The sequence below is a fragment of the Ambystoma mexicanum genome, chromosome 10 (genome assembly GCF_040938575.1).
Source record: "Ambystoma mexicanum isolate Mex_15411 chromosome 10, UKY_AmexF1_1, whole genome shotgun sequence".
Lineage (NCBI taxonomy): Eukaryota > Metazoa > Chordata > Amphibia > Caudata > Ambystomatidae > Ambystoma > Ambystoma mexicanum.
In genome coordinates, this window is record NC_090932.1 from 1,080,011,646 (window position 1) to 1,080,036,312 (window position 24,667).

The 24,667-nt window shown below is 45.7% G+C and overlaps 1 protein-coding gene across 10 annotated transcripts in view; it reads right to left on the minus strand.

The window, feature by feature from the left end:
* The window catches only part of AAK1 (AP2 associated kinase 1), a 498,991-nt gene that overhangs the window by 310,827 nt on the left and 163,497 nt on the right, over positions 1 to 24,667 (minus strand). For all 10 annotated transcript variants that reach the window (XM_069618901.1, XM_069618899.1, XM_069618897.1 and 7 more), the window contains exons 7-10: positions 15,270 to 15,351; positions 14,329 to 14,461; positions 11,468 to 11,571; positions 7,423 to 7,502 (exon numbers count right to left, since the gene is read on the minus strand). In XM_069618901.1, coding sequence (XP_069475002.1) covers positions 7,423 to 7,502; positions 11,468 to 11,571; positions 14,329 to 14,461; positions 15,270 to 15,351 — 399 coding nt within the window. The remainder of the gene's footprint in view (positions 1 to 7,422; positions 7,503 to 11,467; positions 11,572 to 14,328; positions 14,462 to 15,269; positions 15,352 to 24,667) is intronic.

A 24,667-nucleotide genomic window follows, 5' to 3' on the forward strand; every position in this document is an offset into this window, starting at 1 on the left:
CAGTTTTAACAGATGTGGAAATCAAGGCTGTCTCGCCCACATAGGAGCAACCAGGATCAGGGTTGCTTGTTCCTGATGCATCTTGTGCACTATCCTGATGAGGAGTGGTGTCGGGGGGGGGGGGGGGGCCTGGGGACGTAAGCAAATTTCCCTGACCAGCTCATCCACAGGGCGTTCCCCTTGGACTCTGGCTGGGGAAATCTGGATGCGAAGTCTGGGTATTGTGCGTTTCCCTCTGTGGCGAACAAATCTAATGGGGGGGGGGTGAGCCCAAATTGAGAATATCATATCTAGGATATCTGTCGAGTTGCCACTCGTGTTCTTCTGGAGTAGGTGTCTGCTTAGAGTGTCTCTCAGAGAATTGAGTTCCCCCGGAAAGTGTTGAGATGTTAGGAACATGTTCCGCTTGAGTGCCCACTTCCATATTTATTTTTTGATAGCTTGGACAGACTTGGAGAGTGTGTGCATCCCTGCTTGTTCAGATAGAACATGACCGTGGTGCTGTCTGTGAGGACCTGCACCGTCTGACCCTGTAGATGTTGCTGAAGGCCTTAAGAGCTTTGAGGACTGCCAAGAGCTCCAGGAAGTTGATATGTCTCTGGGCAGGAGCGTGTGCCCACTGTCCGTGGGCTGTGTGGTGGAGGAAGTGCGCCCCCACCAACCTGCGAGTGAGGCGTCTGTAGTTAGGATTGCTTGAGCGCAAAATGGTTTATCTTTTAACTGGTTGTCCTTGGACCACCAGCGAAGAGCCTGAACCAGGGTTAGCGAAACAACCACTAGATCTTCCCACTGTGCCCTTGCCTGAGACCACTGTTTCGCTAACCATTCCTGCATTGGATGCATGCGCAGGCGCGCATGAGGAACTAAATAAATGCAAGAGGCCATCATCCCTAGCAAGCGCATTGCTTTGTGCACCGTTATCTGGTGACTGACCTTGTATTGAGGTACCTGCAACAGCATATTTTGTACACTCTCATTTGAGGGGAAAGCCAGCTCCTCCTTTGGGTTTAGGACAGCAACCAGAAATTGCTTTTTTTGGCTGGGGACAAGATTTGATTTTTTCTCCTTGATAGAGAAACACAGATTGAAGAGTAGGTTTATTGTCTTTTGCGTATTTAACTTGCAAATTTGAGGAGATTCCCCAGCGATTAGCCAGTCGTCCAGATAAGGGTATACCAGGATGGACTTTCTGTGCAGGCGTACTGCCACTACTGCGAGCACCTTGGTGAACACTCTTGGTGCCGAGGCTATACCAAATGGGAGCATCTTGAACTGGTAGTGTACTCTCGCCATCTTGAAATGCAGGTATTTTCTGTGCGCAGGGGGCATTGAAATATGAAAGTATGCATCTTTCATGTCTCATGTCTCATGTCCAATGTCGCCATGAAGTCCCCCCGTTTCAGGAGTGGAATTACCTCCTGCAGCGTGGTCATGCAACACATTTGTGGTCCGACATATTTGTTCGCGGGCGGTGATCTAGTACTGGGCGCATGGTTAGGTCTTTTTTGGCACAAAGAAGTAGGTTGAATAGATACCCTTGTTTACCTGGTTTGCTGGGATGATTTCTATTGCGTCCTTCTCGAGCAGCACCTTTATTTCCTCCAGCCGTATGGGCTTTTTATTCTGCTGTTAGTTTATTTTGTGTTGGCGGGTGGTTTCTGAAGCAACTCTATTCAGCACCCGCCTGCCACGGTAGACAACATCCACTTGTCCGATGTTATCCCCTGCCATGTGTGGGTGATTTGAGTGATTCGGCCTCTTACTGGAGTGGCATGGGAGGGGTCCTGAAATGGCATGTCATCGTTTGGGAGGGGCTGCGCCTCTCCCAGGTGAGGTACTGCCTCTAACTCCGCCTCTTTTATTCCCCTTTGAAAGCTGGATAAGGAACCTTGGCCTTGAGACTGGTTCCAGGACGAGGACTGTCCTCCCTGACAGTATCCCGAGGAACGTTAGTCTGGCCCCGAAATCTCTTCGAATTTAGGGAACCCCGTTGGTTGGGAATAAGGTCTATTAGTCAGCTACCCAAGGGACTTAAGAGTGTCATACTCGTCCTTGGCAATTTTTAGAGCATCCTCTATGGCCTTACCAAATAGTATGCATGTTCAGGAGGGTTGCTTGGGTTTCTAGCTTAAACCCTGACTGCCAAAGCCAGGCATGCCGCTTAATGAGCGTCCTTTGCGCTATGATGCATCCTGCATTGTCCACTGCATCAAGGTTGTTCTTCAAGATGCAGCTTGAGATTTGTTTGCCTTCTGAAACAGTGTTAGGCAGTTGGGCCTTTAGTGGTTCTGGGACGGCTTATAGTTTTTCCAACTCATCCCATTTGTGGCAGCCGTACCTAGCTAACAGAGTTTTATTGGTGGCAATTCTTGTCTGGTACACTGCAGAGGAAGCAACTTTTCTCCCAAATGTATACATCTTTTTACACTCCTTGTCTGACGGGCTTCTGCTGATGCCAGGGGAGTGCCTGCCTTTTTCTGGTGGGGGTGGTAACTACCAGAAAATCTGGTCTGAGCTGGCCCCTAATGTACAGGGGGTCAGTGGGCGCGGGCCTGAACAGCTTTTCTATCCTTGGGTGTTGACTGCCCTTGTAAGATTAGGTGTTGTCAGGGATGGTTGAATAAGTCTGTGGACTAACTGCAGCAGAGATATGAATTGTGTGGCTGCCTTCTTGTCCCCCAGGATGTCCTCCACAAAGTAATTATCGACTTGTAACTCCTGCGTGTCAATGTTGAAATGTTGCGCCGCCTTCAGTAACAATTTGTTGTACTGTAGTTGGTGGTCAATTGGCGAGTCTGCAACTGGCTGGTCCTGATGGTCTGGTGACTTATGTAGATGTCATCATTGTAGTACTGGTCTTGGTCCTGGCTATAGAGGTCCCCCTGAGACCTGGCATGGTCGTCATAATATGAGTCCTCAGATGGGTCTTCGTACTGAGTGGTGTCTTGGTATGCCGAGGCCGGAATGCTTAGAGCAGAGGTGCTCAGCTGTGGCTCAAGACAAGACCTTTTGGCAGGTGTGGCTCTGCTGATGCCCCTGGTTGTGAGGCATCTCTAAGTACCGTTAATTGCTCGGGGTGTTTGTGCATGAAGTCCACGAAGCAGGACATTCTCCCTAAAATGTTATTAAATTGTTGTGGAGTAAAATGACATTCTGGTGGGAAGGCTGACATGACAGGGCCCTGGGAGGGGTTGACATCTTTAGTAGGTGTGGGCTTTGAAGGAATGCTATCCTTATGGCGCATAGCCCCAGAGAGGGTGTCTAAGGGAGTAAGAAAGCTCTGTCCGAGTGACCTTGGGTATTAATGTGTTGACATTTTATGTTTTTTCAGCGACTTTGCCTTTAGTAGAGAAGCACTAACGTGTTTTTTAATTAACGCTTGTATTTTCAGCACTTTTTTCGAAGACGCTGAGATGTCTTTCGACGCCTGTTTTTCAGCACACGAAAGGAGGACCTTTTTATACGCGGTGTCCGAATCAACCTTTGTTTTCGGGAACTGTCACTAGGTGACAGCGTGCGCAATAGCACAGAGGACAGTGAGGAACGTGAGGAACGTGAGGCTTTATCCCCGGTCAACATCCCCGGTGTTGTTAAGAGTCGGCCGAGGAGTATGTCTTTAGCGTGCTTGTGTTTGTGTGTGCGGTGGTCGCCGGGTGTCTTCTCCATCACAGAACTGCCAGCCGTCTTCTCGGAGTCGAGGGCCTGTACTAGGGGTCCCGATCGCCCTCTGCATCACTCATGACTCCGTAACTGCCCTCGCTGGGTCTTCCGTCACGTCTATGGAATCCTCTGCCTGCATGGTGTGGGCAGCCAAGCTTTTTGTCCGCCGATCCTTTAGGGTTTTTGGCCGGAAAAGCGAACATGATTTACAGTGCCTTTTGGCGTGATCCCTTGGGAGACAGTGGTTGCAAACTCAGTGCGTGTCTTTCCACAGGAATTTACGGTGGCAGGAGGAACAAAATTTAAATGGGGTTTTATGTTTTAACAGGGCAATTGGGCGAAAATGGAAGAAATGGGATAAACATACCCTAAAAGGAGTCAGTATAGAGAACCTCCCCCCTCTCTCCACTGTAATGGGCCGAATGCCCGAATAGGCCCGCAAGGCTGCGTCTAGGTGTTGATCGATCAGTCCTCGACGCTGTGGGTGTTAGTCAGGAGCAGTCGATTGGAGGAGCAGTCAATGAAAAGCATCAGCCTGTTAGAGAACTCTGTGCATTTGCGACCGACTTCGATGGTGGAAAAAAACAATCTAAGGGACCTTGACGCGTGAAGGACCATGGGTACAATACACGTCACACTAGGAACAGTATTACTGATCATGCCCCGTCGACATCAGTTTGAGTTTCGACAACACATCTAGTAATACCCACTGAATTCCACTAGATGTCAGACTATGCAGAGCATGTGATCTAAGCATATCCATGAGCCTCAGAAATATATATATATATAAATAGAATTGCATATGAATTATCAGTGCAACACAGGTGAGCAGTCCGATGCAGTAGAATAGAAGGAACTCTTTTGAATCAGTACAAAACATCTTCCCTAATTCTTACAAAGTCCAACCATTAGAGGGTTTGGGGTTTTGTACCCAAAAGCCCCCAGTTCCAAAGCATAAACGTCTTCAGGTAAGTTCTTATAGGAATAAGAGTGCCAGTGGTTACGATTTATACCAAGAGTTCCAAAGTTAGATAAAAGTTCAAGTAAACGTCAGGCAAGAACTCAACTCAATCCAACCCACTAGGCTAGGCCTAGGGAAGGATCCTTGGCTGGGGTTCCTCCACAAAAAGTCAGGTAAGAGTGAGATTGGGCCAGGACTTTATGATCAATGTAACCCTACAGAGGACAAGGGGCAGGGGGACACCGTAACTGGTGTGTTATCTTACCCCCAAAGGATGGATGAAGACTTCTGTGGTGCAGACCCCTAGAGACACCTCACAGGATTGAAGGAGTGTTGCAACGGGAGTCACACCAGTGAGCGGTCGACAAGCTATCTTCTCGTGGCAAAAAGAGGAACAGGCTCAGCACAGCTTCCCTTGGAGTGAGACAGCAGAAAAATGTAGGAGTGGGTGACTTGTGGCACAAGATCTGTAAAGTTCTAAGGCTCTGCTTGGAACAGTGACAGCTACAGCAAGATAGCCGAGGAGAGAGCTAGTCAGTCCACTAATTGATCCAGGAACAATTATGAAGGCCCAGAAGGCACGGATCCTCGAGTAGGGGTCCAGACTGGTTGTTCTTACTGAACCAGGGGTCCAAAGAACCAACAAAGGCATTCTTGAGATCAGGACAGAGGAGCAGGGTTTCACTGGGACAACACGGAAGTCAATGATGGTCAACTGCAGGGTTCATCGTCACATGGTCAGTGGGCTGCTCTTCTGCGTAGAAGTCTTGGTTCTAACGATGATCTGCTGAATAGTCACAGGAGTCTTCTTTTTATCCAAGATTCTGATTAGGTGCAAGCACAAGCCCAAGCCCACCAATGGTAAGAGGTCTGCATCATTCAAACCGCCAGTAGCTATCCACACATCTGCCCAGCGACACGCCCACAAAGCACCTTAGGCAGCGAACGCCACAGCTTTCTATAGGAAATGGATTTCCATAGAAGTTATTTCATAACCAGAGAGGCAGGAAGAAGGTCAAAGAACAATATGGCAATTACATAAAAATATCAAAAGGATACAAAGTATCCTAACTGCACTTCACTGTAAGGTGATATGTGCAATTGTAACAATACAAGAATTCATAGAGACATATGGCCTGATTCATAGAACCTTTTCCTATTGGATTTCGCCATTATGAAATGCTTCTGCGAATCAGGCCCATAGCCCCTTGGTACTGACCAGAGGCATAGACAGGGTAGGGCCTGAGCAGGCAAGGTCCCGCCAAAATATGTAAATGCCCACTCAGAAGCACTGTGGGCCTTAACAGATGTTAATGTCACTGCGCTGGGCCACATACATTAGCTTCAGGTCCCACTTGTTAGACATCATGGCTAGGCTACTGGCAATGAGTTTTAGGGACTATAAGAATGAGCAAAATAGGCAAGGGGAGTAAAGCAGAAGGTTTTACTTACTTGCAAAATGTCAGTACAGGGTTCAAAACAAGCATCAAGTAAAGGTGTCCATAGACCTATAGAACTATATGGAGGGAAAGGTGCAAAAAGAAAATCTTGCCTTACAAATGGTTTTGTCAAAGTTGGACACTCCCAAAGCCTTCCAATAAAGTTCCCACTTCTCCAACAGAGCCAACGCTGTGCACCCCGATTTTTCACTACCCGAAAGCATAAAAGGTGTGTATGGTCCTAATTCCAGTCCCACACATTCTCGCAAAGTAACAAATCCCATTGCCAACAATGGCTCCCTTATTAACCCAAAAGAAATCTAAAGTAATCAGTGACAACTTTGATCCAGAGAGCGAACGAAATTCCCACAAAAATCCTGCCTTCGTGCCATAGGCTACTACAGCTATTCAGGGTTTCAGAAATGTTGTGCTTCATCCTAAAAATGCTAAAATAACTAGGGGGCAATAGGCTAGGTTGCTTCCTAAAACAAGGAAACAAACGTCCCTCAGGTTATAGGGATCAGCCCCATGACGCATGCAGTATAAAGCCAGGACGTTAAAGAAGGGCGGTGCAGGACTGTAGGAATGATATCACCCAAGCTTGCAATAGGAGCGCTGAAAGTGTTAAGTGTCCCCAGGTCGAGGACCTAGGAAGGGTAACCGAGCTTCTGCTACTGAATCCCAGATGGGCGTTCATTGTATAACTCACCCTTGCTCGTTTCTAGTCTAAATAAAATATATACCATATTATTGTAGAGTGATTCTGGCAGGTTCTTCTCACTTCTAATCCGTGAAATAAGAGCTTTTATTATTACCCACTGTTCGACTACACAGTTCGTAGACCTCAGAAGGATGAGGGGCTGGGTCTGTCTTGCCTGAATTCAAATGTGCAGCTTACCCAATGTAAGAGCAGAGCCTGTGAGCCATCTGCAAACAGAAACTGCCCACAAAAGTAGGAGACAGGATGAAGCCAGAGATGAAGGTGGTCAATAGGGGCTGACAATGGTGGGGAATTGGGCAGCAACGATGGGTTTGGCAGTCTGTTTGCTGCCGCCCCTGTAAGCATATTTCACCTATCAGAAGTGCATCCAAAGACACCACAATGCATGCCTCAGTCTTGCTCACTCGGTTTCCCAAAACTATAGTGTATATATTTTGGTTTTGCTACATCAGCGTGCGAGTACTGCATCTCCACATGCCCTGAAGCAGTCTTAAGGCAGTATGTTGGAGCAATGCAACAAAAACATTTCTCTTCTGGATGCTCCAAAAGTGAAGATTCCATGGGAGCCTGGGCAAGGAAGTATAAGATTGCATGTTGCCTTACCCCACCCTCCTCACAACATGAGCAAAAACACATCTTACCTGGCTTTTGGCTGGGTCTTCTTGGCTGCTGCCTCGCTAGTCTTCACAGGCTCAGGAAGCTTAGCCGGGATTACAGAATTCTGGTAATGCAAAAAGAATTATTGGAACGGGTAGTTCTTGAAGCGCTGCTTTGAGATTTAAATTCAAATGGACACCAAAGCAAAAGATTGAAAACTGTCACAATTCCATTCAACTCTGAGTTATGTGATGATTCATAAGGTGTTGCTGCTTCTACCGACTCTTTTCCATGAGGCTAAGTAGGTGCAGCCACTACCCAATAGTCCCCCCTAGGGGTGGGTTAATGCGGGAGGACCTCACAGGGAAGCACTCCCCCACTGGGGATAAAGACGATCACCTGGGGTCCAGCCCATTAAATATTGTTACTCTCAGACATTGCCTAACCCTGCCTAATGTCCAGAACCACTACAACGTGAACAAATCTAGGTATTGCTGTAACCTAGGAGAGGGAGCCAAAAGTACTAGAACGTGGAATAGCACAGGAGACATGCAGATCATTGATTGTGCCAACACTAGTACAAGGTGGCCCTGAGGAAAAATTAGGATTAAGTTGTTACCAGATATGAAGGACTTTTGTAATCTGGGGACTGGATACAATGTATAAAAATCTCTTTTTCTACATCCGACACATCCGATAGTCTTTTTGTCCACAAAAAGACTATTGTATGTGTCAGGCCAGGCGCAGAGTTGAACTTAGCCGTCGAAAGAAGTAGGAGAAGAAGATCACCAAGGTGGGAGATTAAAATCCTGCTGGCAGACCAGCGGGAGGAAGATACAGAGAATGCCAGTGAGTAGCTGTGGGAGTTCTCCATTGGGTGTGGCGGTGCAGATCCGGGCACACAACAGAGAAGGAAGCTTGGCCGTGTGTGGAGACGCCATGCTGCAGAAGGGGAGCGAAGTTTGTAGCACGCTGAAAGCAGGGAGAAACAACTGTGCCAAACAATACCAGGAGAAGCAAGTAATTCTCCTTGTTTCAAAGAGTGGTGATAATAACACCTGGGAAATGGAGTCATTTCCCCTGGCCTTGTAGTGAACAGAACCAAGCAACAACGGGAGAAAGGAGGCATTCTCTTGGTCCTGGGCTGAGAGTTGTATTGGAGACACCAGGGGAAGGGAGTCATTCTCCTGGGTGGGAAAATGGCCTTTCCGTTGTGAGAACATTCTTTTGGACACTATTCAAGAAGCAGGATGAAGGAACTTTGTTAGTTATCCTTTAGTTGTAGTTTGAGGGTTAGAATAGGATTTTGACACAGGACGGTGGAACTTTAAGTTGACCGACATTCTAAAAGACCCCGTTAGTATTAGTTTTGAGGCAGGGAAACTCCTCTTAGCGATAGGTTTTCAAATACGATAAAATAAAAGTCTATTACCAAAATCATGCCTTTGTGTCAGCGTCCTTCAACACCCTTTCAGTTCCTCAATCATTCCAACAAGGCAATTCCCCCTTGTGTGCTACAGCATAAGGGTGGCTTGAGAAAGGTTCATCCCAGAAACCTTTGTCTCACCTACTAGAAACTAGACAAACTACTGATCATTTTGTATAGCAGCACAGCAAAACGTATGCTCTCGTGGTACTTATATAATGCCATTTATTACCACACTTAATGGTCATCATTTTGCCACCTTTGATGGTTTGATATAGATCTCTTCAGTAGATGTGTTAATCAGTGTTAGACAACATTGTATGCAGTACCCATTGGGTGCACTACAATAACCTTGACCTCCTGGCAATAGGGACCCAACCTTTGGTATAAGTCTGAACTACACAAGTTTCTAGTGTGGTCGAGCAGCCAGGCTCATCTCAAGAGGTGTCAATGTGAGCAGTAATGTTGTGACATAGAGTTTCACCATACAGTTATCCAAATAAACACTAAAGGTTTCTTGATAAAACAATGATTGATTTATTTCAAAGTCAGTTATAGAAGCCTTCTTCAGAAAGGGAGCAAAGACATGTAACACTTAAATATACTTCAAAACACATTATTAGTTTCTCTAAATCAGATGACACCCATTGGGAATGGCACACAGACACTTCCTACACCCTGAGGTGACTTAAAAAGCTAGGACACTGTGGACATTGATTTGTCACTGGTACAATTAGAGCAATACTGAGTTAGAATAGAAGAATAAAACAAAGGTTAACAAATAACTCAAACAGACAAGTACTTTTAAACACCTTACAAAGCACAAAGTCAGAGGTAAAGAGGAGTCTCTCAGGGAGCCAGTACAGCCAATGTTAATTGCAGAATGTCAAGGGGAGCTGAAGATCTTCTTTTGCAGATAGGTAAAATGTCTTGCACAATGTTTGTTTGTAGAAATGTTTGTTGAAAATAGAACACTTGAAGGGACACAAGCTGAGAGGCTTGTGAGGGGCAAAGCTTTAGCAACTCTGCAAGAAACAAGACCGGTCTCAACTGGGAGCAAGTACGGCTACACAAGAGGCAAGTTCTCTTAGACTTTACAGTACCTCTGGTTAGAAGAAATGGTTCCAGCTGGCTTCTGTTCCTGTGCAGCTCTGCAGATCCTGTTGTTCCTGAGCCTCAGTCGTGGGGACAATAGGGAGGACGTCTGTGGACTCCTGCTCTGCAATGGGACGGTCAGCGGCAGCAATGGGAAAACTTCAATTTAGCAATTCTTCAGTGTTTCAGCTCCTCGTGTCTGACAGCAAATAGGCAACACCGCAGTTCTGTGATGCCACTTCAGACTTTCCTTGCTTCTGGGGTCAGCTCTCTGTTGAGGTGGCTCATGCTCTGTCAGTCTTGCAACAGGGGAGTCCGGAGGATCTTTCTAGCACTCGGGTCCGACTTAAAAGCAATCAACGCTATCTGATGTTCCTCTCCCTGGCTCTTTGGTTCCAGCAGCAACTGCAGTGGAAACACAACCAGCTTCGAGAGGATGTCCAGACGGGCTTTCTTTGGAGTTGATTGGTCCCACTAACTCAAAAGGGAGTAGTCGTCCTTGCAGGGGTTCTCTAGTCTAGGAAAATTTGGAGCTTCAGCATAGCAGCAGGGCTTCACCGGGAAAACCAACGGTCCAGGAGTTGCAACAGGCGTCTCTTCCAAGTTCTTCGGATTCCTTCGTCGAGTGGTCGACTCTGCCTTCCAAGCCAAAAAGACTTGCCTTTTATGCAGGTTTCTTCCATTCATTCCAGCATAGCTGTCAATCACACAGCAGGGTGGCTGTCCTTGCCGGACAGCCAGCCGGCAAATCACCTTTGGGTGCATTCCTGTAACCAAGGCGATTAAGCACAGGGAGTTTCGGGCACCTCCCTCACTTTCTGCCCCTGCCAGACATACTGGTGCCAGAGGTGGGCGTCACTCATGAATCCCACCAAAGACAAAACGAATAAAGAGACCAAACCTGGTTTGGCGCTCAGAGTAAATCTCAAGAAGGACTTTCCTGGCAAGAAATGGTGAAAAAAGAAGATAAAAACACACAATAGTATTAAAATGTAAACCACTGCCACCAGCCATTAATTGTAGAAAGGGTAATAAAAATGTTGCATGAGAAACTAGACAAAGGGGATACTAAGTAACACCTCCAGCACTCTATTGTAAGATAGTGTGTGGTGGGTTTAGAAAGTTACAAACTGTTAATAAAGTCAATTTCACTTCGCTGGTCCTGGAAACAGTTTCACCAAGAGAAGGTATCTAAACCTTTGGGAATTCTAAGAGACTTCCCTGTGCCACTGCACTGAAGGTGCTGTGTGACACAATGTAAAGATGATGCCTATGGAGTTTGTGAGACTCCAAAGTCAAAAAGAACACAGAAATGAGATCACATTAAAATGACATGTGATCTAAAAGGTCATAAAGTCCAGCGAAAGAGCTGGGGATCTCTAAGGTAGAAGGGAATTAGCACATTTCTGAGAATTCTCCCTATCAATCATTAGGCTATATTTGCCAACGAGATCAGAAGTGACAGGAGAATGATGTGGAAAATATTGTTATGAAGCCAAGAGTTTATGATAGGAGCAGCATTTTTAGTATGAACAGATTATCGTACGCTCTGTCCCACAATCACGTACCTGTACATTCTGCACTGGGCATTCTCGCTTAGACATCTTAAAGGCAAAGTAAGAGACCAGGAAGATGTCTGGCCTGATATCGGGGTCCGGTTCCAGCATATACCCTATAGGGAGATAAAAAACCTGTAAGCTTAGCCAAATCTTTAGGGATCCTTTTGTGAAGAAGCCATCAGAGTGTGGACTGCGCTGAGGGGGATGTTGAATAATGTGCCACAAGCTACATATTTTTTGCTAGATAATCTTATTCTCCAATGGGATGCAAACTGCTCCCACAAGACAGGCAAGGTAGGTGCTCCAATCATGTTGCATAGACTGAAAATGGCCCGATATTATGCCTGGTGTCAAGGGGAAGGGAGATGGACAGGCTGAAATCAGCAAAAGGGAAAGTATAATTAATATACAGCCATATCTAAAGAAAAAGAGGTTCTAGTCCATAGGCCAGGCAACTTGCCATCCTCCAATTGCTCTGGTCTACAACTCTGATGGTCCTGCAACATCGACTATGCTGGCTGGGGTTTATGGGAGTTTTAGGTCTCCAAAGCATCTGGCTGGTGACAGGTTGACTACCCCTGCTTCTAGTTTCAATTAACGCTTGTGACCCTAGAAAAGAAGACACCACTTCTTACAACAATCCATTCAATGCCCAAGAAATGAGTAAACCCAGCTGGATTCGGGGAAAGTGGGCACTAGTTTCTAACCCACCGATACCCAGAAGAGAACACAACTGACTAACCTGGCTCTATATAAACAAAGTCAGATATACCCAGGAGAACACATACACTGGCCACTGAGATCAGGAGAGGACACCTATGAGATATACAGGAGAAGGTCAGACTGACTTCTAAGCAATCTAAAGCATAGTTAAAGGATGCCCAAGGTTCAAACATTCCTATCCCTAGTGAAAAGGAGGCACTTATTTCTAACCCCAGGGGTTTTCTGTATTGCAAACATACCCCGGCGTTACACAACAGAAGTTAGGTCTCCAATATTAGGGATAAGTGGAAGAAATGTGGCTGTGGAGGACAGGATAAAGGCCCCAACAAACAGAGGCTGCAGAAATGAGTAGCCTTCTGCCTCCCTTCCTGAAAGGGAGGCGGAAGGGAGCCATCTTGATGTGATGGTATGTTGTTGGATTGTTGTTGCTAGAATGAATACGCTTGCTTTATCCTTGGATGTCTGGTTAAATGACTTGGCTAAGTCATGTCAAATGGACCATGCAAGGCTGGGAGTGTTTTGCTTCTACAGCCTTTGGTGCAGCCAGTCTAGCCATTTTTTTCTGTGGCATGACATTTTATTCTGGGCCTATGATAACTGTTTTTAGAGGTCTAGACTGGGCTTTAGTGGGCAGCCAGTTTGGACATGTATTCTTATTGTCGCAATGCATTTTTAATGGGAAAGCCAAGTTGAGTATGTTCTTATGTGGGGATACTACCATATATTGGCCGAGCCAGTATGGACATGTTTTCTTATACTATCATTACTGCAATTGTGTGCAGAGCAAACATGAGTATGTTCTTACATGGGAATATTGGCATATATTGGTGCCGCCAGCATGTAAATGGAAAAGTATGGTACAGCCAGTGTGAACATGTATTTATACAGGTATATATTGTGGTCAAAGGGATCATGAAAATGGGTTGGGAAATGACAGTGCTTAGGTATCAAGCGCTATAAAAACTCAATTATACAGTGCTCTTGCACATAAAGGATTTTTGGACTGAAGGTAACCTGCAAAACCAATTGTAAATCATCTGGCATTTTACCAAATTTATCACAGCAAGTGTGCTGTATAAAACCCTTTTAATCCAGTATTCAAAACTTTTTCTTGGGTCAAGCAGGAGGGGGTTTTCACCCCAAGTCTCTATTGGTTGGCTTGGGCTCCATTGATACGCTCGGTTACTAGGACATATTTGTGGCAAATACTTACACCCCAAGATTCTCCAGTTGGCCCTGCATATTGCTAACCTCATCTCTGTTTAGCTGCTTGTCCATACTTTTCACTTAACCCCCTTCACACTATCACATACCTGTCAAGCTCTGTATAAATACATTATTTTCATATATGCTGGGAAGCTTTCCCCAGCTCCCTTCTGTTCATAGTCCGCCCCCCCCCCCCATTACTTGCGGACACTCCATCTTCTTACACATCTATACCCTTGGGAAGTCTCACCAGTCACCAAATACATCCATAAACAGAGGATATGAGACACTAGGATGTAACAATGCACATATGAACAGGCAGTGCTTCTAACCCAGCTATACCCTGGAAATAGGATGCACTAACCTATAGCCTATCTGTACCCAAGGGAAGGATACACTAGAATCCCAAAAATATCTATCCAAGTAAAATGATGGACTAGCTTCTACCCAATATAAATTAGTTGCAGCATCCAACCCCCACCAAAAGCCATTGGAAAGGAAGCCCAAGATCCTACCAGATCTACATCCACAAGAATGAATTCATTGCCCACTAACTCCTCTGCAGAATAGGACAATAAGGCAAAGTCTGAAACCCATCTATTCCCAAAAGAGGGGGCACAATCGTTCAACCCATTCATAGGCAGTGTGGAATGTGGCCCTAGCACTGCACTGTTTTGTAGCCGTGGGAAAGGAGACGATGGCCTTTAAAATCATCCATACGCAAGAGAAAGATTGAACTGCATTCCATTCCCAGGGTACCAAGTGGGATGAGTCACTAGCCCATACCCCGCTCTCCCAACCCACCAGTGCAGAGGGGGGCAGAAAACCCATTTCCCTAAATATCAATGCCTGGAGGAAAGAAAGCACTAGCTGCCAGCCCATCTAGACCTCCATCACCCGCTCCAGAACCAACAAGGACAGAGCCAGTAACCCCTACTTACGGATGAGGCAGTGCATGTTGTGGGAGTAGCGAGAGTTGTCCGGAATGGTGAAATTCCCATCACAGATGGCCACCTGGCTCTCACCGAACGGCAAGGTGAAGTAACACAGCTTGTACAGGAGGCACCCAAGCGCCTGTGCAGAGAGAAACAAAAAACGGTTCAGCACCATAATCAGGACTTCGCCACTGTCAAATATATATAACAAACGAGGGATTGCAGAATGGAAAAGTCATCTGCAGAATCGGCTACGAGACAAATGTCAATCATGTGTTGCACGTCTTTTGTGCAGCGCATGGAACAGTGGTAGCCCACGTCGTGATATGTTGGCCATCAGTCCAACCAGGGATTCTTGGCTCCACCTCAGCGGCATCTAAATGAAAAGGAGCCCCCTTTAGTATCAACCTCTGCTGCAGTGATAGAGTGAATATTCAGAGTATGGCATTAGCCCTGAAGGGGATGGACAGACGAGAACACAAAAGTGACACCATATGGGTATTTGCACTTTGGTGTTGGATGAGGGAAACATTGTAAACAGCCACTCGCCCACAGGGAAGGGGCGTTGCTAGGTCTGGAAAAGATCTGGGGTCACACTTATGTTGGGACTGTCGGGACTTGGGGCTAGCTAGTCTTTTGGAAGCAGCCCCCGAGATTCTATCCTGGGCTACAACCAAAAGACACGGGGCTATAGCTTCTCCTCCCCTGACCACCCACCACCAGCCCCCAGCCCTCTCTAGCAATGCATCTGCCACAGGGAGAAACAAATGATACAGCCGTTACAGGGGATTAGATTGGGAACAATCAAAATGTTCAAAAACCATTTTGTGAGTGGTAGAGTTCAAAGGTGAAAAGAGGTCACAGTACTTGTGCTAAACAGTTGTTTTTAACTGAAGAAGCCGTCAACGATGTACAATTTCCTGGCAGCTTTCCATGTTAGTACCTACCCAGATGTCAGCCTTGGTTGTGATTATTTTTCCACTGTAGAGGTTGACCATTTCCGGTGCACGATAAGACAGTGTGGTGTACCTGAGGCGATAAGCAGAATTAGAAAGGGACTTAGTCAACAAACGCACCCAACACAACAGGGTCGCTATAATACATAGACCAATCCAGTATGAAAGATATGAGCGCACGGGACCGCCAGACAACGCTCATATTGTTTAAAGAAAAACAAAGACAGGTAAAGCACAAGGCATCCATTTAGACTGCACGTCGCAACCTGTTCAAACCTTTTAGTCTTTGGCTTTAACACTGCCTTCGCGAGTTTGACATTTTCGAATTCTACTCTTGGATGTCCATCATGTCCACATCTACTGCATTTTGCCATTAAACATTGGGATTTGTCAACTCTGTTTTGATTTGTTGTCTGGCATTCCATTGAAAAGACAAGTTTGGAAACAGTGGGCCTCATTACGACCCTGCTGGTCCGGAAAGAACGGTGGTGGTAAAAGCGCTGCCACCGTTCTTTCCAGACTGGCTGATTAAGAGTCCTGCAGGCGGGAGGTGTCACTCCTGCCAGGTCTGACCTGACGGGTTTAACACCACCCGCCTGCAGGCGGACATGGAAACACCGGCTTTGTCATAGACGGAACCAGTGTTTCCATTGTCCCCATCACCATGGAGTCCTATGGTGCTCCATGGGAATGGGGACTTGTACAATTCTGCCTCCGGAATACCCGGGTCACCGGGTTCGTAATGCCCCAGTGATTCCAGGAATCACAGAGGCGGAATGGTAATACGGGTCCGGCGGTAACCCGACGGTTTTTCCGGCTCGGTTACCGCCGGTCTCGTAATGAGGGCCATTGTATCCCTCACTTGTGACATTATAATCCATGAGGTCAAGGCACAGGGATGCAGCCTCTTCTCCGCCTCCTCTGGCACTCCTTAGACCTGAATCTGTGGTCCCTTGATATGTGAAAGACGCACAAGGACCAACGTTGCAGTGAGTTGCAGCTCTTACGTAATCAAACCGAGAGCATGCAGCTGGCCTTGGGCAACACAGTCACCGTCACTAGCAAGATTGTGACTCCTTCACCATCAGGGAGCCACATCGGAAGGGGTTGACGAAGATGTGGGCATGGGACACAGCATGCAATGTTCTATCGGAAGCTATCCCCTGTAGGGTTTAGTCCACATCAACGCTCGAAGTGACATAATGTATAACTCGACGTTTTCTCTCATTGGCCATTAAATGTCACTGGGGTTCGCTCTGAGGGGCTGCATACTATAATAAGAGGAACAAGAAAAAAGGTCATCATACAAGTTCCACTGATAGGGCCAAATGTCACAGATGTTGGAAATAAGGGCGCACTCCAACTGCAAAACATTGTCCAGCACTGAAAGACCAGTGATACAACTGTGTGTGTGGGGGCAGGAGTGAAACCAATCGTTGTACTTGATTGGACAACTACTGGCTGCTTAAATGGTGAAGGTCCATACCATTGGTGGGCTTGGAATTCCTTCCAGTTGGATTGTGGATAGGAGGGGACTACTGAAGCCATTTCTTCAGATAGGCCCTGGAGCCAAGAATCCCTCGTAGATGAACAGCCAACTGAAGATCCGAAGACGACCCTTGAGGAGGCATGACATCCCTTCCTGCATCTGGCCCAGTGAGAAAATGTTGGACTACCTGATCTCCGAAGACCAGAGCGGTGCTTCAGCCGTTGGACTAGTGGGACCAACTAGTCACAACAACTTCTCAAGGATCCTGTGATCCTGAGCCATTGGAAGTGTCTGTGGACCACCTGGTGGACTGACCAGCTCTCTCGTAGGTTACCACACCAAAAGCGTTGCTGTTCTGCAGTTGCACCTGGATCTGTGGTGGTTGCCAGCTTGTGGTACATTTACTTACCTTAGTAACCTTGTTGAATATTGTGATGAATCCAGTGGAGTACTCACTATTTCCCCGGCGGTAACTTCCTCCCTTGTGGCCAGGGCATGGCTGCCGCTACCTGATCCTGACCCTGGGGGTGGCTATATGAGGGAGGATCACATGGGAGGAGACAGCCTCTGGGGATATGTCATGGCTTCATTGGATGAGACATTGTATCCCTCATTTGTCTGTGAAAATGACCCCTTTAAATCCCATTGCCATACATCTGTTAGATCGATCTATCCGTTTTATGCTTAATCCCCTCTCCTAGCGAGACCCCCAGCACTTTCTGCTGGGCTTCTTTACATTTTTCTTTCTATCCTGAATGAGGGGAGCCTTTTTCCCCCTCATCCATTCTTATGGGCTCTGACTGTTGGAACTCTGTTCTATGTGTTTAACCTTTTCTATGGAGTCTGCTTTCCTCCATATCTCTTTAAAGGCATCTGTGTTGAACTTTTGCAGCACGGAGCACCCTCTGTGCAGTGTTGCAGGGAACGCTTTGGGTTCTCCTTTGATACTCTGACTATCCTTAAAAACAATTGTTCTTAAGCATAGAGGGATACCTTGTATCCTTCCTAAAACTGTACCCTATGAGAGATTAGCACACACCACGTTATGTGGAGTGCTAAGGGGATACCTACCAACCCCCCTCGCTCTGCTCTTGTGACATAGTAGTCATTATGTGACAGTGACATTACGGCTGATGGCAGTGGATGTGTTCTACCAACTATTGTGCTCGTTTTTACCGCAGACTGCATTTCCAGTTTGGGTTATGTACAATAGGGTCACCCATGTTCTAACATGGTGGCTCCATTCTTTGTTCGTCATTTCTCATGCGATTGTCCTTTGTTGGCCCTTCTTCTACCATTCTGAGAGGGGGAGGACTGTGTGCAAGTTGTCTATGACGGCAATCCTTGGGTGTCCCCACCTAGGCCCAAGTTTGTTTGCCAAGGCAGCCACCCACCCCTTTCTGTAAACTGTTGGGAGAGTTTGCAGAGGATTGAATGGGAGAACTGAATAAACAGCGAGGTTCCTGAGGAAGAAGGCAAGTCGACCACTGCAACAGAAGATCTGAAGCTGACCAGAGACACCTACAGAGCCTTCCAGTAACCGTGAAGCGGCCACTGCTGTCCTGACCCTGTTTTCTTATCCACAGAGGAGCTCCAAAGAGGATGACTCCATCCCTTTGGCTGGAGTGACCAACCAGACCCAAGACAAACTACAAATCAGGCCATCTCCTGATGTGCTGTGCTCTTCCAGGGCTGCCAACCCCGAATTGTAGGAGACCTCCGACCCATTTGCAGTGCAATGTCTTGGCATGGCCAAATCCATTTAAAGCTTTGGTGAGCTCCAGTTGGACATCCAGAGGCACAATCCCACTCATCCAAGTCCCCTTACCAGAGTGCAGGGCTGAAGAACCAAGGAAGATCGACCTGGTGATAACCCGTCCATTGTTGGCACTGAAAAAGGCACCAAAACCACAGACCGATGCGGGAGACCGAAGAAATCCTTGCTGAAGGTCCTCTCTCAAGACTGCTGCCCTGACATCCCATTCAGAGTCCTCCTTTTTGTCACCAAACTCGAGGAATCCAGAAACCGGGTCCATTGCTCCTGCACATGAGAGAATCCAGCTGCGTTTTCAACTTCTACTCTAAGGTACTGTGAGGGTCAAGGTGGAACTTACCTTAAGCCAAATAGTCACTTCAGTGTGACTGGAGTGCATGACAAGATGTTTGGGTGTCCACCCATACTTCTGGCTCAGACTTGCCAGCTTGTGTCCTATCAGGGAGTCATGTGCAGGGTCCATGTAACTTGTATTATCTTGCTGAGCATTTTTATTGTAGGGAATATAACGTCCTGAGGAACTTTAACTTTCTTGCTGTTACACAAGACTTTTGGTTTCACTCCTACACGGACTCTTGTATAGTTAGGGATTGGACTTCTAAAGCTTTGAGAGCCTTGAAAAGTGTTACTATAAAGTAACGTACTGTTGAAGTATTGAATAACCCTCCTTTTCCTTTCTAAAGAATGTGTATGCTGTGACAATACTCAATTAATTAAATTACTGTTTCTGTGTAACGAATACGAGTGCGTGGTAGTACCAATAATAAGGTAGAACTGTCGGTCATTCTCTGTAACACTTGTAACCATGAGCAACTTCTATTGAAGCAGTCACCAAGTATTGGTATTAATTCCTATGTACGTTGGTTAGTTGAAATTAGTATTTACCCACCTTGCCTTGTTTATATAAGAATACATGTATACTTTAATATAACTTTCGGTGTGTAAGTGTTTCTTTGGACTATCGCATTGACTGGATTCAGTGCATTTACCTAGTGCTCACATCCTCCTCGGCAGACAAACCTGGCTGCTCTGTCATTCTACCATATCCTTTGGGTATTACAGACTTATACAAAGAGTTGGGGACATGTATACCAAGGGATAGTTTTATAGGGTGTTACCTCCAAATGTACTGTAGGAAAACTACCCTAACATCTACACCCCATTAGGAAAAGGAGAGAAACCCTTTCCCAAAGTTCTGTAGAGCAAACTTCCATCCCTGGTCTATAATGTGGACGATTCAAGACAACCTTTTCCGGTTCTAATTTTTCACCATATATAATTGGTATATCATTTGGAACTGTTGAAAGTGATTTTTCAAGTAATCTGCATCACCCGACATCAATGGACTCATTTTCCCACAATCACCCAAATGCAGGGACGAGGAGGAGGGAAAGAGTAATGCAGAATGAAATTAGCCCAAAGCTTAATGAGCGTTCTAGTGGTTTTCAAAGTGCACCTATATGCAGGAGTTTTAAAGACAGGAGAGCAAGTCATGACGGCTGCTGCTGCTTGGAAGAATGGCAGAGCCGAGCGGTTCATGGAGAAAAAGAGACCGAGGCAAAAGTGCCTTCGGTGTGGGCCGCACACCCTTGATTCCCACTAAGGGTTAATCGATTTCTTTTGTGATCGTTATTCAGTTAATAAAATCCAAAGCAAACGTTGGGGTCTCTAAGAAGAGATTCTTAGTTCTTTCGTCATTTTTAAGTATTGTCCAATGTTTATTTATACATCTTTTGATCTGCATACTTTGGGATGAATATTTAGACACATATACAAGTGATGGGGATTGCTTTTTGTCCTTTGGTGCTAGAGTGCTGGTTCTTGTTATTTTTTGTACCTTTTCTTTTGCTGTCTGTAGATCTTCATTCGGGTATCCCCTATCTTTAAGTTTTTTGCTTAGTTTTTCAAGTTCTTGTTCGTACTCTCCGTCATCACTGATAATTCTTTTTAATGCATTATTATGTGTGTAGTACTAACCTGGCTCTGACGAAGGATACAATCCGAAATGCATTAGCCAGATGGGTTTTCTGTTTTGCCTCAACTGAGATAATTAGCTTTTTTGGTGAAGTTTAACCAATTAAGCACAATTTATGAGCTTTATAAACACAGCAATTGAAAAATTAAAAAATATACATATCTGTGAATTACGATTGAAGTTGGATTTTATTAACTGAATAACGATCACAAAAGAAATCGATTAACCCTTAGTGGGAATCAAGGGTGTGCGGCCCACACCGAAGGCACTTTTGCCTCGGTCTCTTTTTCTCCATGTTCATTTTCTGTGCCCAACACGGTGGCACATGATAGTGGGCTGCACCCCATTAACATATTTATTTACAAAATAACATTCCATTGGAAACGAAATACACTATCAAGAAAGTAAGATGTGCACTCTCGCCCCTCTCTCTTATCAGAGCCGAGCGGTTCGCCTGAAGGGGGGGTGAAGGAAATGCTGCAGGTTGCGCTGCAGACACACCAGGAGGCAATGGAAAGCTTCTGGGCGTGCAGCAACCACAGAAAGCAACATTTAACCTACAGGGACCTGGACCGAGATGGGCGTGCTGAGGGAGACACCGGAGAGAAGCAGAGCAGTCCAGAGGCGAAAGAAGGCGGTACATATTTGCCACTTCAGCACGAACAGGGGAAAGCCACCAAGAGCCGGTGAGTCAGACCAGACACTGTGGGGACTCTGGGGTGTTTTGGCGACTGCACCAAATACGAAATGTAATCATTAAAGCCGCAGAAGGAGAGAATGTAAAGACACTGAATGAGAAACAAAAAAGCATATTGCAAAAAAGACCCCAAACAAGAGATGATTGTATGGAATACAAATATGTGGTGAAGCGAAATCGAATGATGTATCAAGGAGATTTAATGTACCAAAGAGAGTATGCACAACTGTGGAAATAAAAGGGGAACTAATGATAAAGCCATTGCAGGAGAGTAAACCAGGCAATTACAATTGTGTGTGAATACAAGCAGCCCTGGCAGGAGAGTATACCAGGCAGTTGCAAGTCTACAAGAAGAAATACAGAACTGTGTTCACCAGACAAAAGTAACTTGTTGAAAGAAGTGGAACTACAAAGATAAGCAGCTTTGTAAATAACAGTATTGTTGTGGGCCAAGAAAGACACAAAGAACTGTTGGACCAAGAATCATTTGTACGAGGAGAATTCCAGGGGAAGGGACCCCACCTCTGGAGCCACGCATTTTCACCCTTTGAGCACTTGTGTTGGAGCCGTTTATTCTTCCTCCATGAACTCGTTTGCAATCACCCAAGGTTAAAGACATTTCCCGTTTCACCTAATAGTTTATTTTATAGTGGGAGGGTCACAATAGAACTTTTGGACACAAGGACGGTTTTGATTTTGACATTCTGACACAGACAGATCCTTAGTTTTAGGTAGGGAAATTCCATTTACAGCAGGGTCAGAGAGCCCTTTTTCCAATAAAAGTCTTTAACCAAAAACATGCCAAACTTGTGTCCGACTTTCATTCCAGACTTCTCACAATATCCTCCTTGAACTATCACTAATAAAAGTAAATTAGAAGTTACCTGCATAGACTCATTCTGGTGTGAAGCATTGTGGCTCCTGTGACCTTTGGGTACAAGGCCCCGTTCTCCTTAGGGATTGGACTGCTGAAGTTAGCGAAATTCACTTGTGACTTGGTTGCATCATTACTGCATTAGTTTACTTGCCTCCTGTGTTGATTAAGTTATCTGAATGCATTGTATTGACATATGATGAATGTATAGATGTGTATTATTGAGTATTGTACACAATCCCTTGTTAGTTTCATTTTTCAGTGCACGTAGAAGGCCTAGAATAAATATTTGTATTTTTATACATTCCGGTCTGAATTGAATTACTGTGTATTCTATTGTGTGGACCCATTTCCTGAGAATAGACTTCACTACTCGCCACGTTTACCTTGATTGGGTCTTGGGTAACCTCTCAGAGTTCCCTGTTCACTACAACTAGGATGGCCTCCCAAAATATGTCCACCAGACAGATTCTATCTTAACAGTGTGCAATTGGAGAGCTGGTTTAGGGCACTCCTTCAGTGCAAATATATTTGTAGAGGAGACCATAACGCAGCATCAGAACCGTTGGCTTTTGCCAAGGGTTCCACTCAACTATGCAGATTTACTTACATGATGGATGATTTCTTTGCCACAGGGTTCCTGCTGAATTTTGGGACCATGTTCGTCCATACTGACTGGCCTTGGGCCCTGTACACCCAGCTACGATTTTGATTTTTAGCTGCTCGTTGACCTTCCTTGGATGTAATGTTCCTCCCCCTTGGTCCACTTCACTGGCTGAACTGGGAAATTTCATCAGTGCTTCGAGAAACACCGCTTTGGTCATGGGCCTTGCAGTAGGATGATGCAGTCATCAAGATAGGTAATAGAGCAGGATTACACCCACCTCTGCTGTTTGTCTGAGCTGTCCTAGGTTACTCTTTCAGTCATGGTAGTTTTCTGCTGGCTGAATGTCCAGTTTTGCCGATCATGCTGTTGGACTCTGCTTGGCTTGCTTACTCAGTCTGGCTCGAGTCCTTATCACCATTGTTTTCACTCATGACTGCTGGGTCCCACTCCTGTGAAGGCACACTTTTCTTTTTTTGAGTCATCATTAGTCTTCGGTTCAAATCCCCAAGTGCCTAGGCCCGACAACTTAACAGACTAAGGAAGACTTTCACGCACTGGGTTGTTATGCCATTGCTGAGCAGATCTTTTTGGGAAACTGCCACCATGAGTACTTACCTCTGGGCCCTGTGCTGGTAGGTAGTTCTTGATACTTTCCCTCATGGGTCCAGTGTGGTTGTGGGTCTCTGCAGGTCGCTCCTTCCATCACATTTTTGCCATAGAGACATTAGCAGAAATTTGGCTGTTCTTCCTTCATGGCGTTCCTGGGTCTTGAACTTGGGGTGGAACTCTTCTTGAGGATTTCTCTTGGGTAGCCTGATGCTTTCTACGCACTTATACGGTAAGGAGATTACCTGACATTTCCCCATAACTGCGGTTATGCCTACAAACACTTTCTACACTGTAAACTCCTATTAGCAAGTCGTGAAGAGTCCGAAACTTACTTGGCAATGTAGTGAAAATGGAGAATGACGAAGGGGGGAATTTCACCAATATCTCATACTCCCACTGGGAAATAAAGCATAGTGAGGAAATCCTTAAAGGATGAGATGTGAACTTCCACCGGCAAACACTTGTGTGAATGGTGACAACTGGAGGTTATAAATAAGTAACAATGTTACAGATGGAGGTATTGCAAGAAATGGAGGGAGCATCTAGCAGGAACAATGTGAGAAAAATGGTGTGGTTACCAAGGCTAAAAAGGGACCGTGCAGCCGTAGTTAAAGTTGAGAACGAGCATGACATAGGTCGAGAAAACCATAAAACCTTTAAACCTTTACTTAGACCTGCATTAAATTTTCCTTCATTTATGCATTGTGAAAGTGGGCTCTGCTATGCAGATTTCTACAATTCCAACCTGCAAGATGGAACGCGCAGTCCAATGAAACGTACTCGGGCGATCTGAAGAGTTTGATTGGGCTAGAGCAGCGTGGGTGGGTTTGAAGGAGTCGAGTAAGGGAGACTTGCCTCAGAGTTACTTATGATGATGCCTCTTTTCAAAATGAGACCACTTACCAGTAGGCCTCCATTTGAGGCCCCTTTGCATTGCCTGAATGCTATACCAACATAAACCCCTATGCAGACCAGAAACAGAAACGCACATCACTGACAGCAACAAAGTGAGGACTTTGTGAAATTAAGCATTTTTGGACCAAAAAGAAAAGAAAAGAAAAGAAAACAACCATAACACAATCCCCTTAGTTAGACAAACCGTAGTGATAGGCTTTATTTCCAACAAATGTGGATTAAGACCTTAAAGTAAACACCTCTCATAACTACAGCCAATAATGGTCAACAGAATCCTGCTTCAAGGTCAAAAACCCTAGATTTCATATCCAATATCCAGAAAAAATAAACTTTATCACTCAATGTCTGTAGTTTATCTGCTTTTCAAACATCAATCGTGCTCAATACATTTTAGCTGGAACTCGTGGGCTTGCCGCCACCTCTACTTCAACCGGCCATTCCCATGATGC